Consider the following 18839-nt stretch of genomic DNA (forward strand, 5'->3'; position numbering starts at 1 on the left):
ACCAGGCGCAGGCACGGTGAAGGACTAAATAAGCCCAAAGAGGCCCTATTCTACCCTAACAAGGTGCATAAATAGGATTCCTCAAGCAGTCACAATTTTCTCCCAACCTCATCTTGCCGAGTGCAACTGCCCCAGTGAACTGGAGGCACTGGCAAAAGGCTGGGGAGCTGGGTGCTGCTGCCCTTCTTAAAGAACAAAAACAGGTGGACGATTAAAATGCAGGGAAGAAGGGGCAAAAGAGGCAGGGTGAGAGGAAGGTGTGGGCAGGTGCACCCGGGTATTACCTGAAATGGCAACAGATTGTTACCATTATCGGTCCGGAAAGCGTTATCCTCCATCCAGGACTTGGAGGTGAGTGGGGCCGCGCGAGGGAACTTGGGCGGTGCGATCACATTGCTGGAGAAGGGCTTTTTGAGCGGTGATATGGGGTTGAGCGGGGAAGGCACCCCGACGCCCACGCCCACGCCCACGCCAACCGCCCGGCGAGGGTCCCGGCCGGCCTGCAGGCCGCCCCACGGGTTGGACGGTGCACTCCAGGCGGCGTTCACGCTTTGGTGCGTGTTCCAGCTGGACGAGGCCGACGAGGCGGCGGCGGCAGCGGCGGCGGCAGCGGCGGCCGAGGACGAGGACGGCTTGCTGGTCATGATGGGCTGGTGGCCATACGCCGCGGCGGCGCTCCTCTGCGCATAGGGCGCCTGGCTGGGGCTGGCCGGCGACCGGCGCTGCTGTGGGGGCTGCGCCTGCGGGGGTTGCGCCGCCTGCGTGGGCTGCGGTGCAGGCGGTGGCGGCTGCTGGTGGTGCTGGGTCTGCGCCAGGCCGATCTGCTGGGAGAAGGTGCCTCCGAAGACTGGGTTGACATGGTGCGGGAAGTTCTGGAAGAGCATGGTCCCGTTGACTGGGGTGATCCCCTGGAAGAAGCTGTCCTCCACCGCGTTCGTGGTGCCCGTGGACCAAGTACTGCCGAAGGACGGCGACAGCGACGCTCCCGGCGCCGTGGGCTCCTGAGGCGGCGGCGGTGGCTGCTGAGGCGGCTGATGGAAACTCAAGCCCGGCAGGAGCGGCGATTCCATCTGCATCTTGTCCGGGCCGTTCGGGGCCTGCGGGGCCGCGGCAGGACTCAGGGCCGGCACTGCGCTGCTGTCCTCCGGCTTGGGGGTCTCTGAGGAGAGGGGCGTGGACGCGGCTTCGGCTGCGCTGGGCTCGGGCTGGGGCTGCTGCTGCTGCCGCTGCTGCTGGGGCTGGGGCTGGGTTTTGCTTTTGTCCATCAGTAAATCATCCTGCATGGTTTGCGCAGCTGAAATGGGAAAAAAGAGAGATGCGTTATTGTCAAAGTGATCATTAAGGCCCCTCGCTGAAGCGGGTGGGTGTTTTACTTGCGAAAATCCAGTGCTGCCGCTACTAGCCAATTGCAATGCAAATCCATAATCTCCCATTTAGAAGAACAGGTCGGGCTGGGGAGGGGGGTGGGGGCTTGCGCAAAGTCTCTAAAAATACTGTGAGCGTCTTCACCCTTTCTGATGTCTCGGTTCCTTTTCTGTGTGAGTGAGAGATGTGCTTATAAGACAGAAAGACAGCAATTTCGCCACGTCTCTTTTCCCTTCACCGGAACTCAGAGTGTTCACCCTGCAATGAGAAACTGATTCTGGTTCCTGTTTTTTCCCAAGCACCACCCTCCCCCAGTTATTTGCATACGTCAATAAATACTGCTGCGTCCTTCAGCAAGGTTAAAAAGACACCGCACGCACAACCCTTTCTTTCCCCTTCCCCAGCTCTAAAAAAACAGCAGCCTTATCCCTCTTGATTAGCAAGCTGCCTCCTTGCGTTTATAATTGTTTCATTTAGCTGCCGTGAGCCACGAGGGAGGAAATCCTTGGCATTTGTTAGGAGGACTCAGCTGCACAATCATTCTCTGGCTTCTCAGTAGCTGCAGCTACTCCATTTTGTTAGAAGACATTTGAAAACCACCGTTTTTAAGGACGTAAAAACCTGCTGAAACGTTTGGAAGTGCTTGCGTCTTGATACTCTAAGGATTACGGTTTTTCCACTTATTCTCCAATTTCCTTGTCTCCAATTCTGCTGCACAAGAGATTTCTTGGCATCTCAGTGCTTCAGGTCTCAACAGGAGCCTGAGAATTTCTCTGCAGAGTGGAGAAATGCTTCTGGTTGGATTTGAGGTGAGAGAGAGAGGGAGGAGAGGAGAGACCGTGAAACAGGGTGGGGGTGGGGCTTTTTAACAATCCCTCAGATTTATGCAGACAGTCAAGTTAATTCGGGGGTTGCCAGATTTTCATTTTTGTATTCTGCCTTGGTCACAAGACTTTGGCAAATTTAGAATCCATTCCCTTATCACTAGTATTAGCAGTGAAAGACTATGGTTTGAAGACCCGGAATTACCATATGCTAGCAAAAGTGTTATAAATAGAGGAATATAAAGTCCCAAATTCCATACATAGTAATTATAGTGCATCGCCATCAATGCTTCATTTAGTGATTTAAGGAGTGTATGGTATTTTCCATTTTACATAGAAGGGCTATATTCACTGTTGCCTTATAGCCTATTTCCTTATTCAAGGAAGAAAACAGTAATCATTCAAAACCAGGAGATTTCCATATATGTAGTTAGCATTAAGTTAGCTTGTCCCTTAGAACATGTTGTTTTAAATATATTAATATTACAGTGCTGAGACCCTGAAAACAAATATTTTGAAGTGTTGAAGGAGCATATGACCCAACGTACAATTATTTTTAGATGATGATTCAGTATAATTGCAACAAAGTTATTAATATATTTAATGCACTTAATTAACTCAGAAAAGCGTCATTCTTAGAACACTTGTGAAAGGGTATTCAGATACACACAGAAGCTTTGCTTTTGCACATCCTCATAAAAATAACTATTGTAAAATAAATATTGGAGAATGGAGGTATTACTGCTCTTAACTACTAAGCAAATAATGTCAGACCAATAAATGGGATTAAAAGTAGTTCTACTATTTTATTAAAGACTACCATTAAAATGGCTGATATCTTTCATTTCAAAGTTTCATACACTAAATAGTAGGCTCGAGGAAATGTTTCACAGCTACCTTACTCTCTTTTCTACTCTTCATCTCCTCATCCCCCTGCTTTCTCCCCACCCGCCCCCACCCCCGGAGAAAAAATGCCCACCCCCAATATACACATCAAAAATTGCCACACACTACCAATAAAACCTACTAAAGATTGCTTTTATGTGCCTTAGCTCACTTGGTCTAAAACAATGGCTTTGATCAGTATTTTAGAACACAACACAAAGAGGCAAGCAAAGCTTGGATTCAAACAGCACAAAGTTATATTGCTGCCAAAGAAGATGGTCATAGAAAGAGACATTTTCATACTTGGTTTAAATAGTGCTGCAGCAAACCATTATAATCTAGGATTTGAGTCATTGCCAGTAAACTAAATTGTCTTTACAACAGCCCTATCATCATGGCTGAAATATGCATTTGATTATAATTTTAATATCACCCAGCTTTTCCGGTTGCTGGTATCAATGCTTTTTATTAATGCTTTCAGTTTAAACTACATGCTCTTGGTGGACAAATTAATGCTGTACTACAGCAAAAAAGTAACCTGGACTCAGAATATTTTATAATAGCTATAATTAATATTAACATATTTGTTGAATTTTTAAACTGTTATACCAGGAGCACCCATTTTTCTTCTCAACACTCTTTAAAGATATAAATTTCACTTTGTGCATAAAATTCACTCTGTCAAGGTCAAGACCTACCTTTAATAAATAAGAACATTTTAAGCAAAAAGCTAAGCAGTGAATTAAAATAGAATATAAAGTTAATATTCAATGTCTCTCAATAACTGCCTAAGTAAGTAGTTTGTTTTTTCGGTTTTTTTCTTTTCTCTCTTTTTGCTTATTTACAGCAAAGTCTGAGAAATAGATATCTCCTTCCCCTCCCCCCACCACACACACAATAGATCTTTTTTTGCATGCAATAACCCAATTTCAAGTAACAAATTCTTACTAGCAATTACCTTTGTGTGTCCAGTTTTTAAGGATCGATCAAATTAAAAAGTGTACAGTATTTATTTTCTTCTTTCAGGTTGATTATGTGACCGCTCTGGCAAAAGCACTTTGACAACTGTAGGAAGAGAGGGCATGCGCACACAGGGAACTGTGGGGGCTGAAGTCTTTCACGAGGTACTCTGCCTGACTTCAGCACGTTCAGCCAGGAAAGGAGGAAGCCTCGCAACTACAGATTCTACGGGGAAGAGATTGTTCTCGGTTACATTATATCTTCCTAACCGATCTAAATCACAAGTTGATGAAATGAAAGGGGGGACAGAAAACCCGTTTGTCAATTTGATTTAGGAATCCAGGTTAAAAGAGAAACTAGACTCGGAATTCAGAGTATATCCAGCAGAGCTACCTTAAATGGTATTAAAATGGTACTGACTGGATAGCCAGCAATAGGAACCCAAGTAAAGAGAAAGAGACTCGGGTGGAGAGGTAGAGCAAGGGAGGGGCAACTAGATGGGAACAATAAAAACTTAATCTGACCACATGTAAAAGCAACACTTTTAATATAGAATGAAAAATACTGTAATATCAAATATGTTCTTAATCTTGGAGGTCAGATAAAAACAAGTTTTAGTCACACATTTTTTATATCTGCTTTAGTCAAACATTTTTTATATCTCATCCATCAAGACTTGTTTTGGAATTTTTGATAGAAGTGAGTATAACATTTTAAATCTGATATGCTCTAATCAACTCACCTTACTGATACTAATCAAAATGAAAGTTTACTTTGCATTAATCATGCAATGATTCATCAAATAAAACTAAATTTTTATTCTAAAATAATAGTTGCTCAGATATTTTTTAAAATGTGTATGTTTAGTGTTTCACTGTGTTGGATGGTGACTTCTTCATTCAAGACAAAAAATAGATACTGCTTTTCTGTTTTGTGTGTGTGTGTGTACAGTTTTTCCTGTTTTAACATCATGATTCCAAGGCTGGAATCACAACATGTTAACATCAACTGTTATTATCTATAGCTTCTGAGAGCAATAGTTCAAGAACCAGTTTGCTCACGTAGGCAAAAGAGAATATTCCTTATGGGATTTGGTTCCGTGCCATTCACCAAGGGGTTCAGAGTAAATGTCAGTTGATGACTATGCTGATTGAACTTGGAATAGAAAATGTTAAACATCATTTAAATTCTCTGAATTTTCTATTTCCCTTCTTCACCAATTAGAACTGAACTATTGCCAGAGACCACTAATTGGCAGCATTTAGTAGTCTTTGTTTCTAGTTATTTCAAAGGAAAAAACCCAAACCAACAATTTAAGAAAAGAATCACTTTGAATGAATCTGCCAAAAGCTCTTGTAAAATAACCAAATGCTTGCTTATTCCTACTGTGACTTTAGCTTACATTCCCTATTTTTTCTCTTCCCTTATCCTCCTAAAGAAAGTTCCACTTCTCACCATTTGTATTTCAGAGTCTTCAAGGATCAACTCAAGGTTAATCTTCCTGAAGACTCTGCTAACCTACCAAACATCTACATTTTCAGTACCCTAAGTTAAAAAATCGTAAACTTGCTTCATACAATCCTTACAGATTCAAAAAACAAATTTTTAAGGTACTTCAAATTAATATGTCAAGATTTTATCACTAGAAAATTTTAAGTTATTCAGATGTGCTTGAAATGGTTTACCTGGGCACTTATTTATCTACCTAATCCCAACTGCGGCTCTACTACACTTCACACAATGGAAAAAGATAAATGTTGGCTACAACCCTTGATAAATGATAACAAATAATTAGCACTGCCCATACTTAATGGTATTTTTGTTGTATTTACAAATTTACTAATCTCTGCTCCTTCATTCCTAAAATGAGCACTCAAATCTAAGAAGCAAATACATACATACCAAAGTATAAACATATCAAGCAAAAACAAGTTATAGGAGGACCCTCAACAAGTACAAAGCCCTTCTGTACTGAAATTCTGTTTTAATTTAACCAAAAAGGAAGCACTTTCTAAAACCTTGGTTTTAGGTTATGGAGTATAACCATAATTCCCTTTTGAGTACTCATTAAAGGTTATAACAACAGAGTTTTCAGAGTTAACTCACAGAGATATCCATGGGTCAAATATATCTTCCCAGACTTCTTTTTTTCTTTCCCTTCCTTACTTCTATCTCTAGCATGGTGATACAAGTCTAAGAAATTGGTGAGGGCTGGCGCCGCGGCTCCATAGACTAATCCTCCGCCTGCAGCGCCGGCACCCCGGGTTCTAGTCCGGGTTGGGGTGCCAGTCCTGTCCCAGTTGCTCCTCTTCCAGTCCAGCCCTCTGCTGTGGCCCAGAAAGGCAGTGGAGGATGGCCCAAGTCCTTGGGCCCTGCACCCGCATGGGAGACCAGGAGAAGCACCTGGCTCCAGAATTCAGATAGGCACAGCGCGCCTGCCGTTGCAGCCATTTGGGGGTGAACCAACAGAAGGAAGACCTTTCTCTCTGTCTCTCTCTCTCTCTCTCTAACTCTGCCTGTCAAAAAAAAGAAGAAATTAGTGATTACTCCATATATGCTTGCTGAATAAATGGACAAATGGATGAATCAATAAATAATGGTTTTTGACTATCTAAAACAACCAAGGGTTAAAGAAGGATTACATTGGCCAGCGCCTTGGCTCACTAGGCTAATCCTCCGCCTAGCGGCGCCAGCACACCGGGTTCTAGTCCCGGTCGGGGCGCCAGATTCTGTCCTGGTTGCCCCTCTTCCAGGCCAGCTCTCTGCTGTGGCCAGGGAGTGCAGTGGAGGATGGCCCAGGTGCTTGGGCCCTGCACCCCATGGGAGACCAGGAAAAGCACCTGGCTCCTGGCTCCTGCCATCGGATCAGCGCGGTGCGCCGGCCACAGCGCACCGGCCGCGGCGGCCATTGGAGGGTGAACCAATGGCAAAGGAAGACCTTTCTCTCTGTCTCTCTCTCTCACTGTCCACTCTGCCTGTCAAAAAATAAATAAATAAATAAAAGTTAAAAAAAAAAAGAAGGATTACATTATACTTCATTTAGAAGAGCAATTACTTTTCCATCAGCTGCAAAATGGATATGAAGAAGAGTGGTAAATAGAAAACCATTTTGGCCCTTACAACGTTCAGTAGTAGAGAGATCATTTGATTACCATAATGAAATAACATTCATTAAGCACTAGTTGAGCAGGGAACTTTGTTCTCATCTAAGAGTTTACAATCTAATAAAGACACACACCCTACCCCTCCACAGACATTGCTTCTCCCAGGTCACAATAAACATTGACCTAAGTTGAGTGGAATGTTTTATCAGTCTATCTTGTTTGACCTTGCAGCAACATTGACATCACTGGTCATACTTTCTGAACACACCGTTCCCTCTTTGCATCCTTCATGCTCTCCTTTCTTCGGTTTCTTACATTTAGGTTTTCTTACATTTCTGTGCTGACTTTAAATATTGAGTTCCTTGGGGCCCCTTCCTGGGACCTTTTCTCAACACATCCTCTCTAAGTGCTTTCTCAACTGAAAAGAAAGGACCACACCTATCTCATGGAAGACTATATTCCCACAACCCATCACTGTGCCAACCACATAATAAACAGGTATTCAGTACATATTTACTAAATTAAAATTATATTCATATGCAAAAGGCCAAGAATGCCACGGTAATATAGGTATAAAGAAAAAAAAATTAGAGGACTTATACTATCAGATATCAACATCTATTATGAAGTCACAGCAATTAACTGTAGTTACTGGCACAATAAGCAAATAGAATAAGCAAATGAACAAGTGGAACAAAATTTAAGTCAAGAAACAAATCCACATATATATGGTCACAAGAATTATGAAAATGTTATCATTGCAGTGGTGAAAGAATGGTGTTTTCAATAAAGAGTATTAGAGTCAACTGAATATCCATATGGAAAAAAAAAGACCAAACCTTTACCTTTACAACACTACACATAAAAATAATTCCAGGACTGAGGGTTTAGCCTAGTGGTTAAGACATCAGTGATACTCATGTCACATATCAGAGTAGAGTTCATCCCTGACCCAGCAAATGAATGCAGCTTCCTGCTATTTCAGAACTGGGAGGCAGCTGTAATTGGGTCCAGCTCACCCATGTGGAAGATCTGGAAGATCTGGATTGAGCTTCCAACTCTGTTTTAGCCCACCCAGTTCCAGCTATTGTGGCCATAGCGGAATGAACCAATGGATGGGATTGCTCTCTGCCTCTCAAATAAATAAGTAAATAAATAAAAATTTAAAAGATCAATTCCAAATGGAGTCTAAGTTTAAATGCAAAAGGCAATCAATGAAACCTTTAAAATAAACCCCAGGAAAGTATCTGCATGAAACTAGGGTAAGCAACAATTTCTTAAATGGGTTACAAAAACAACACAGTAAAGGAAAATTTTAACAAACCAATCTAAGATTGTCAGTTTAACAAAAGATTAGAGTGGTAATACACAGAATGAGAGAAAATATATGCGACATGTTTTTTTGTTTCAACAAAAGTCTTGTAACCAGAACATACAAAGGACTATTAAAAATCAATAACAGTAGCCGGGCGCGGTGGCGCGCGCCTGTAGTCCCAGCTACTCAGGAGGCTGAGGCCAGAGGATTGCTTGAGTCCAGGAGTTCTGGGCTGTCGTGCGCTATGCCGATCGGGTGTCCCCACTAAGTTCGGCATCAATATGGTGACCTCCCGGGAGCGGGGGACCACCAGGTTGCCTAAGGAGGGGTGAACCGGCCCAGGTCGGAAACGGAGCAGGTCAAAAATCAATAACAGTAGACATCCCAAAGATACATGGGCAAGACGAAAAGATATTCAAATAGACACAAAGGAATAGGAAAGAGTACTCTACCTCTCTAATCATCAAAGACAAAATGAACCCTGAATAGCTAAAATTGGAAAAGGCAGACAACACCAAACATTAATAAGAATGTCAAGCAACTTGTTCTCAAATATTGCTGGTGGGAGTATAATTTGGTCTCACTATATAACTATACTGCAAAATCATTTAGCAGTATTTATTAAAGTTAAACACTGGTGCCAGTGTTGTGCAGCCTGTTAAGCTGTCGCCTACAACTCCAGCATCCCGTATTGGAGTTCTAGCTGCTCTGCTTCCAGTCAAGCTTCCTGCTAATCACCTGGGAAAGCAGCAGCTGAAAGCCTAGTAATTATGTTCCTGCCACCCAAGAGGGAGACCTTGATGGAATTCCCGGTTCCTGGCTTCGGCCTGGTCCATCCCTGGCTCTTAAAGGCATTTAGGGAGTTAACATGCAGATGGACGATATCTCTCTTTCTCTGTCCCTCCCTCTCTGTCACTTTGTCTTTTATGTAAATAAATAAATCTGTTTAAAAAAAAAAGCTAAACATTCATATAACTTATGCACCAACAATTCAGCAACTATCACCTTTTTATAGAATGCAAACATATAACCAAAGATATGTTCAAAGCAGCATTATTCATAGTAGCTCAAACCTGAAAAAGGCCCAAATATCCGACTACAACAAAATGGATATGTAAACTTGTAGTGGATTCATATAATGAAAATCAATGCAAAGATAACTTTACAGAACATAATGAATTGCATGATGACATTGCGGAGCAACAGAAGCCTGACACAAAGCATAGGATATGATTCCATTTAAATAAAGTTCTAATAAAACTAAATTATGGATACAAAATCAGCCCAGTGGTTACCTTTGCAAGGAAATAATGATTGGTAGGAACATAAAAGGAGACTTCAAGGATGTTGTTAAACAGATTTGTTCACTTTGAAAATTCAGAAAACTGGTTATTATTTATGTACTTTTCTGCATATATGTTATACTTCCATAGTTTACAAGAATACATGATGTATTTGTAAAGGTTAACTATCTCCTGTAAAGACAAAAAACATAGCACAATCTGGCCAAATAGGAAGGGGAGGCTCAAGTCTTGATCATGTAAGCCAGAAAAATAAACTGGGAACTCCCTATGTGCCAATATTGTGTTAGAGGCACATATAATATATGAATATAAAAAAGGTTTGAAGAGGCACCAATCATAAAAAAGGTTTGAAAAGCTAAAATTCTTAGCCGGCGCCGCGGCTCAATAGGCTAATCCTCCACCTAGCAGCGCTGGCACACCGGGTTCTAGTCCCGGTAGGGGCACCGGATTCTGTCCTGGTTGCCCCTCTTCCAGGCCAGCTCTCTGCTGTGGCCAGGGAGTACAATGGAGGATGGCCCAAGTGCTTGGGCCCTGCACCCCATGGGAGACCAGGAGAAGTACCTGGCTCCTGCCTTCGGATCAGCGTGGTGCGCCGACTGCAGCACGCTGGCCGCGGTGGCCATTAGAGGGTGAACCAACGGCAAAGGAAGACCTTTCTCTCTGTCTCTCTCTCTCACTGTCCACTCTGCCTGTCAAAAAAAAAAAAAAAAAAAAAGCCAAAATTCTTGACTCCAAAGAGCTCACAGCTATGGAGTAGGCATTTGGCCCAATGTAGACATTTTAGGATGTCTACTTCCCACATCAGAATATCTGAGTTCAGTTCTCAGTAGGTTCAATTCCCAGCTCCAGCTCCTGATTCTAGCTTCCAGCTAATGCTGACTCTGAAAGGCAAGAGTAATGGCTCAAGTAATTGGGTCCTTGCCACCCATGTGAGAGACCTGCATTGAGTTCCTGACTCCTGGCTTTAGCCTGGTGAAGTGCAGGCCGCTGTGAGCATTTGGAGAGTGAACTAGCAGACAGGAGTGCTCTCTTGCATGCATGCTGTCTCCGTGTGTGTGTGTGTGTGTGTGTGTGTCTCATTGCTCTCACTCGCTCACTTTGTCTCTCAAATCAATTAAAAAAAATTTTTAAAGCGCTCAGTGTATGGGGGAAAATTAAAATAATTTGGGTTGAAAATGGTAAACAAGATACACTCCAGCTATAGAAGAAAGCTTTTACGATTGTTCAAAGCAAAGGCAACTTGTGGCTGGGGCTGGCGTTGTGACGTGGTGGGGAAAGCTGCTGCCTGCAGTGCCGGCATCTCATATGGGCGTCAGTTAGAGTCCAGGCTGCTCCACTTCCAATCCAACTCTCTGCTATGGCCTGGAAAAGCAGTAGAAGATGGCCCAAGTCCTTGGGCCCCTGCACCTGTGTGGGAAAACCTGGAAGAAGCTCTTGGCTCCTGGCTTTGGATCAGTGCAGCTCCAGCCATTGGGGCCATCTGGAGAGTGAACCAGCGGATGGAAGACCTCTCTCTCTCTTTCTCTCTTTCTCTGCCTCTCCTTCTCTCTCTGTGTAACTCTGACTTTCAAATAGATAAATAAATCTTTGAAAAAAAAGTTAAGGCAACTTACAAGCTGAAAGTTCATATCCTCAGAGTGAGGACTTGTTAGCAATACTACATCAGACTAATTTTGAGAACGGAAGAATGAAAAATTGGAGCCAGGTGAACCAGACATAGTTTGGAGCAAGAATACCGGGGATTCTTTATGATTTTGGCCTCTCTGCCCCTTGGTCTTGGGTCCATTAATTCAATCAACAATTTGAGGAAGGGCCTTCTACCCTACAAATAATCAATTTTAACTTCAACTCCCTTTTTATTGACCTTGTTTGTAACTTATAAAAGAAAACTGAGGCTATTGGGCTGTAATGCCTTCAGTTACCCACCAACAAACTCTCGCTTACAAACTTAGACTTCTTATACTCCACTCACATTTCTTGTCCTCCTCTCTCAGAGGAAGCTGCATCCCCCTACAGGTCCACAATTAATTCCTTCATCTGTGGTCTTGAGCCCATTCTTTCTACAGACTCAAGTTTTTATAATTATTCCCTATTGTCTTCCTCCCATTCCAGACAGGCTGCTTAAAAGAAAGCTGTAAATCTAGCTCTACTCCCTCCAGCTGATGGCACACCCCTCCCAAAGTTACTACAGTCTGGCTTCTACCCTAACCATCCCACTAAAAGTTACTGAACTTACTAAAGCTATCAATGACCAACTGACACTTCTAGATATTATTTTACTTACTCTTTCTTCATAAAACATTCATGGTAAAAATAATTCTCAGATGTACCTTCCCTCACCCCCGCCCCAAATTTCCCGCTAGAAGCTAACAGGAATCTCAATCCTACAACTGCAATCATACAACAAACAGCAGCTAAAAGCAAGGTTCTTCGCAAGAGCCTCCAGACAAGAACGGCCTGGCAACCACCTTGATTTCTACCTGTACCAATACCCTGAACAAAAAACCCAGCCATGTTGCACCTATGGGACTATAATTAATAAGTGAGTGTTGCTTTAGACCACTAAGTTTGCAATGATTATACAGCAGTATAAAACCAGTACAACATCATTCCTTTTTCTTTTTCTTTCTTTTTTTTTTTTTTTTTTTTTTTTTTTTTGACAGGCAGAGTGGACAGTGAGAGAGAGAGACAGAGAGAAAGGTCTTCCTTTGCCATTGGTTCACCCTCCAATGGCCGCCGCACCGCGCTGATCCGATGGCAGGAGCCAGGTACTTCTCCTGGTCTCCCATGAGGTGCAGGGCCCAAGCACCTGGGCCATCCTCCACTGCACTCCCTGGCCACAGCAGAGAGCTGGCCTGGAAGACGGGCAACCGGGACAGAATCCAGCGCCCCGACCGGGACTAGAACCCAGTGTGCCGGCGCCGCAAGGTGGAGGATTAGCCTAGTGAGCCGCGGTGCCGGCTCCTTTTTCTTTTAATATAGTGTTCGTCCAGATTTTCACTTATCTCAGTTTCTTTCTTTCTTTCTTTCTTTCTTTCTTTTTTTTTTCTTTCTTTTTTTTTTTTTTTTTTTTTGACAGGCAGAGTTAGTGAGAGAGAGAGAGAAAGGTCTTCCTTTTTCCATTGGTTCAACCCTCAAAGGGCTCCCAGGATCTGAAGCCACGAGCCAGGTATCTCCTCCTGGTCTCCCATGCGGGTGCAGGGCCCAAGCACTTGGGCCATCCTCCACTGCCTTCCTAGGCCACAGCAGAGAGCTGGACTGGAAGAGGAGCAACCAGGACAGAATCCGGTGCCCCGACCGGGACTAGAATCCGGGGTGCCGGCGCCGCAGGCAGAGGATTAGCCAAGTGTTTCTTCTTAATCTCCTGCCTGCTCAATACAACATACCCCAGGATGCTCCTAATCCTACAGATTCTAGATTCTCTCTAGACAATGGTATGTATATTTATACAGTTCACCACTTCCTAGATTTCCAGATCAAACCTTTCTGCTCATCTACAAACCACTACTAAACAATTTCCTGAGGAGCTACGGATCTTTCCTCATAAATACACTTGCATCTTTATTCTCAGTTCCCTTATCTCCTTGAATGACACCACCATCCATCTAGTCACTCAAGTTAGGAATCTGGAATTCCCTTCATCTTGAGGGACAACTCTAATTGGTCACTAAAACATGTTCATTCTGTCTCCTAAATTTCTGTATCACATCCCTTCCTCTTCATTCAGAACCAGTATAGTACTGCACCTGAACTATGGCAGTTATCTCCTACTGCTTTCCCAGGCCATAGCAGAGAGCTGGATTGGAAGAAGAGCAGCCAGGACTAGAACCGGTGCCCATATGGGATGCCGGTGCCGCAGGCAGAGGATTAACCTACTGCGCCACAGTGCCAGCCCCTTTAAGATTTATTTGATAGAATGGCTTTCATACAGAAATCAACAAACAACAAATGCTGGTGAGGATGTGGGGGAAAGATGCCCTAATCCACTGTTGGTGGGAATGCAAACTGGTAAAACCACTATGGAAGCCAGTTTGTAGATACTTCAGAAATCTGAGTATATAGTCCTACCATAGGACTCAGCCATCCCACTCCTGGGAATTTACCCAAGGGAAATGAAATCAGCATCTGGAAAAGTTATCTGTATCCCCATGTTTATTGCAGCTCAGTTCACAATAGCTAAGATATAGAATCAACCCAAATTCCCAACAACTGAAGATTGGATAAAGAAATTACGGGATAGGTACTTCATGGTATACTCCACAGTGGTTAAAAAAAAAAAGTGAAATCCAGTTATTTACAACAAAATGGATGATTCTAGAAAACATCATACATAATGAAATAAGACAGTCCCAAAGGGACAAATACCATATGTTCTCCCTGATCTGTGAGAACTAATAGAGCACCTAAAAGGAAACCTGAAAAAGTCAAACTGACACTTTGAACACTTTGAAAAGCAATGACCTGAACAGCCCTGTCTGTTAAAGAACAGTTCTTTTTTTTTTTTTTTTTTTGGACAGGCAGAGTGGATAATGAGAGAGAGACAGAGAGAAAGGTCTTCCCTTTGCCGTTGGTTCACCCTCCAATGGCTACCATGGCCGGTGCGCTGCTGCCGGCGCACTGCACTGATCCAAAGGCGGGAGCCTGGTGCTTCTCCTGGTCTCCCATGGGGTGCAGGGCCCAAGCACTTGGGCCATCCTTCACTGCCTTCCCAGGCCACAGCAGAGAGCTGGCCTGGAAGAGGGGCAACCGGGAAAGAATCTGGCGCCCCAACTGGGACTAGAACCCGGTGTGCCGGCGCTGCTAGGTAGAGGATTAGCCTATTGAGCCATGGCGCCGGCCTCTATTTTTCTTTACTTTTCTTTTTTTTCTTTCTGAATACCATTGGTTGAACTCTTTACCTAACACGGAATTAATCATATGTGTATAAAGTCAATTGAAAAATAGATCTTGGAAAAAAAATGAGAGTGGGAATAAGACAGGGAGCAGGAAATTTTTTTTGACAGGTAGAGTTATAGACAGTGAGAGAGAGAGGGAAAGACAGACAGAAAGGTCTTCCTTCCGTTGGTTCACTCCCCAAATGGCCACTTTGGCTGGCATTGAGGTGAGCTGGCCCGAAGCTAGGAGCCAGGTGCTTCTTCCTGGTCTCCCGTGCAGGTGCAGGGGCCCAAGCACTTGGGCCATCCTTCACTGCCCTCCCGGGCTACATAGAGAGCTGAACTGGAACAGGAGCAACCAGGACTAGAACCCAGCGCCCATATGGGATGCCAGCGCCACAGGCAGAGGATTAACCAAGTGTGCCACAACACCGGCCCCGGGAGGAGGAAATTTGTAACTGTAAAGCTCTATAGTGCTTCATACATGCCTAAAGACTTACTTCTAAGTGTACAGTATAAAAACTTCCCATGGGACCCTGAATCCTATTAAGCTGAGTGGTAAAAATGCCATCTCAAGTGTTAAAGTGACCAAATTAAGTGTTAAAGGGATCATATAAAGTGTTAAAGGGATCATATAAATATGATCTAGTGTTTAGTATTAAGAATAGGCAGAAATAGGCCGGCACCGTGGCTCACTAGGCTAATCCTCCATCTAGCGGCGCCGGCACACTGAGTTCTAGTCCCGGTCGGGGCACCGGATTCTGTCCTGGTTGCCCCTCTTCCAGGCCAGCTCTCTGCTGTGGCCCAGGAGTGCAGTGGAGGATAGCCCAAGTGCTTGGGCCCTGCACCCCATGGGAGACCAGGAAAAGCACCTGGCTGCCTTCAGATCAGCGCAGTGTGCTGGCCATGGTGCACTGACCACAGTGGCCCTTGGAGGGTGAACCAATGGCAAAGGAAGACCTTTCTCTCTGTCTCTCTCTCTCACTGTCCACTCTTCCTGTCAAAAAAAAAAATAGGCAGAAATAAAAAGGAGAGAACATTCCAACATGGGAAGCAGTCCACAAAGCAGACTCATAGAATGACAATCGCTCTACATAGCACTCTGACCTCAGAATCAGCCCTTAAGGCATTCTGGTCTGGCTGAAAAGCCCAAGAGAGCATTTCAGGCATGGAAAGCCAAAACACTATGGAATAAATAAATAAATAAATAAATAAATCCTACATGAAGGAACTCTGTGAATGTGACCCCAGTGGAAAGAAGGGGCCACCAAAGAAGGACGTACTTTTCTCTGAAAGGAGAAGAGAACTTTCACATTGCCTTTGGTCTTGCCTAAATACTGATGGAGACTGTGGTCTCAGAAGGCTTCCATAGCCCGGGCAACTCATGGCAAGAGCCTCGGGTGATCACTGACATCATACATAAGAGTGTTAATTGTTAAATTAACAGCAGGAGTCACTGTGTACTTACTCCTCATGCAGGACCTCTTCTTAAATGAGTCGTACTATGAGATTTAGTTGTAAAACTTGTTCTCAGTTTTTTTTAATTAAGTGTGTGAGTGTGTGCAAATAGTTGAAATCTTTATTTAATATAGATTTGGTCTTATGTGTATAAAGTTAGTTGAAAATGAATTTTAATGGAGAATGGGACTGGGAATGTGAGGGGGGAGGGAGTACGGGTGGGAGGGCAGGTATGGTGGGAAGAATCACTGTATTTCTAAAGATGTATTCATGAAATTTATACTCATTAAATAAAAGGTTTTTAAAAAGAAAAAAAAATATTTATTTGAAAGCAGAGTGTAAGAGCTGGCATTGTTGCATAGCAAGTTAAGCATCAGCCTACGGGGCATCCCATATGGGCGCCAGTTCATGTCTCAGCTGCTCCACTTCCAATCCAGTTCCCTGCTAATGTGCCTGGGAAAGCACAGGACAATGGCTCAAATCCTAGGGCCCCTGCAACTATGTGAGAGGGCCAAAAGAAGCTCCTGGCTCCTGGTTTTGAACCAGAACAGTTCTAGCCATTGCAGCCATTTGGGGAGTGAACAAGAGGGTGGAAGATCGATCTCTCTCTCTCTCTGTAAACTCTGCCTTTCAAATAAATAAATATTTTTTTTAAAAAAGGCAGAGCATAAGAGAGAGAGAGAGCACGCTCTTCCATCCAGAGCCAGCAATACCATCTGTATCTCCATGTGCATTCAGAAACACAATTATGTGGGCCATTATCTGCTGCCTTCCCAGGTGTATTAGCAGGAAGCTGGATGGGAAGTGGAGCAGACAGAACTTGAACTGGCACCCTGATATGGGATGCTAGCATTACAAGAAGCAGCTTAATCCACTGTCCCACAACACCAGTCCCAATAACCTATCTTTTTACAAACTATTTTCAATTTTTTTTTTTATTTGAAAGGCAGAGAGGCAGAGACATCTTCTATTGCTTTTTCATTTCCCAAATGCCTATGATAGCCAGGGTTAGGCCAGGCTGAAGCCAAGAGCCCAGAACTCTATCCAGGACTCCCACATGGGTAGCAGGAACCCAAATACTTAAGCCATGATCTGCTACCTCCCAGTATATACTTTAGCAGGAAGCTAGAATTGGAACTGGATCTTGGATTCAAACCCAGGTACTCTGATATGAGATGCGGGTATCCCAAGTGGCATCTTTTTTTTTTTTTAAGATTTATTTATTTATTTGAAAGTCAGAGTTACACAGAGAGAGAAGAGGCAGAGAGAGAGGTCTTCCATCCAATGGTTCACTCCCCAATTGGACAAAATGGCCAGAGCTGCGCCGATCTGAAGCTAGGAGTCAGGAGCTTCTTCTGGGTCTTCCACGCGGGTGCAGGGGCCCAAGGACTTGGGCCATCTTCTACTGATTTTCCAGGCCATAGCAGTGAGCTGGATAGGAAGTGGAGCAGCTGGGTCTCAAACCGGTGCCCATATGGGATGCCGGCGCTTCAGGCCAGGGTGTTAACCTGCTGTGCTACAGCACTGGCCCCCCAAGTGGCATCTTAAGCTACTTTTACCAAATGCCTGCCCTGTACAGATCTCTTTAACACATAGCATACCTCCTCATTTGATCAACTACTTATTTTCCTACTCTTGTCATGGTAACTCAGTTGTAGGAACTCTCCAGAAACTGAAAAAACTGAATAATGAATATGGAAAATATAGTTAAGCTTTATATCCAAAATTTTAAAAATTATTCTGAAAGGCCACTGTATTCTTTCATAAGACTTTAGGGAAGCAAACCCTTTCATTTACTTTTTAAGTTATTTTTTAAGCCTCCTGATGGTTTCACAATTTTTTGGTAGAGAAATTTATTTGTTTGAGAGGTGGAGTTACAGACAGGGAGAGAGGTCTTCCATCTGCTAATTCACCCCTCAAATGGTCGTAATGGCAGGAGCTGGGCTGATCCAAACCAGAAGCCAGGAGCTTCTTCCAGGTCTCCCACATGGGTGCAGGACCGCAAGCACTTGGGCCATCTTTCACTGCTCTCCCAGGTCATCAGCTAGGAACTGGATCGGAAGTAGAGAAGCCAGTACCTGAGCCAGCACCCATATGGAGGCTTAACCTACTATGCCACAGCACCAGCCCCTCACAATTTTTTTTTAAAAGCTGTTTAAACGTGCCTCCTTGATATTAGAACAAGAGGCAAAGCTCGGCCGGCGCCGCGGCTCACTAGGCTAATCCTCCGCCTAGCGGCGCCGGCACACCAGGTTCTAGTCCCGGTTGGGGCGCCGGATTCTGTCCCGGTTGCCCCTCTTCCAGGCCAGCTCTCTGCTGTGGCCAGGGAGTGCAGTGGAGGATGGCCCAGGTGCTTGGGCCCTGCACCCCATGGGAGACCAGGAAAAGCACCTGGCTCCTGGCTCCTGCCATCGGATCAGCGCGGTGTGCCGGCCGCAGCGCACCGGCCGTGGCGGCCATTGGAGGGTGAACCAACGGCAAAGGAAGACCTTTCTCTCTGTCTCTCTCTCTCACTGTCCACTCTGCCTGTCAAAAAAAAAAAAAAAAAAAAAAAAAAAAAAAGAACAAGAGGCAAAGCTCAAGGAGTTGGTCTTAGAGCTATCATAAATTTTCAGTTTCAGCTTCTATCCCCAAAGTTTTAGGTGTGGCTTTAAGCATTTTTCCCAAGAGCTTCCCAACTGTCTGCTGGACATTTCCATCTACAAGTTTCATCAAATCATTCATCGTTATCTACAGGACAGATTCAAACA

At 44.1% G+C, this 18839-nt stretch overlaps 1 protein-coding gene and 1 long non-coding RNA gene across 11 annotated transcripts in view; one reads left to right on the forward strand and one right to left on the reverse strand.

Moving 5' to 3' along the window:
* The window catches only part of LOC138846282 (cytoplasmic polyadenylation element-binding protein 3-like), a 135768-nt gene that overhangs the window by 84874 nt on the left and 32055 nt on the right, over nt 1–18839 (reverse strand). For 8 of the 10 annotated variants that reach the window (XM_070061655.1, XM_070061659.1, XM_070061652.1 and 5 more), the window contains exon 2: nt 285–1294. In XM_070061655.1, coding sequence (XP_069917756.1) covers nt 285–1283 — 999 coding nt within the window. In that variant the 5' untranslated portion in view covers nt 1284–1294. Of the gene's footprint in view, nt 1–284; nt 1295–1509; nt 1624–4032; nt 4170–18839 lie in introns of those variants that run through there. The other 2 variants (XM_070061653.1, XM_070061654.1) reach the window with 2 other exon arrangements.
* Nucleotides 1762–4141, forward strand: LOC138846291 (uncharacterized). The gene is made up of 2 exons (XR_011383756.1): nt 1762–2174; nt 4101–4141. It is a non-coding gene; the product is annotated as an uncharacterized lncRNA (long non-coding RNA).

This window comes from Oryctolagus cuniculus, chromosome 17 (genome assembly GCF_964237555.1).
Source record: "Oryctolagus cuniculus chromosome 17, mOryCun1.1, whole genome shotgun sequence".
NCBI classification, from domain to species: domain Eukaryota; kingdom Metazoa; phylum Chordata; class Mammalia; order Lagomorpha; family Leporidae; genus Oryctolagus; species Oryctolagus cuniculus.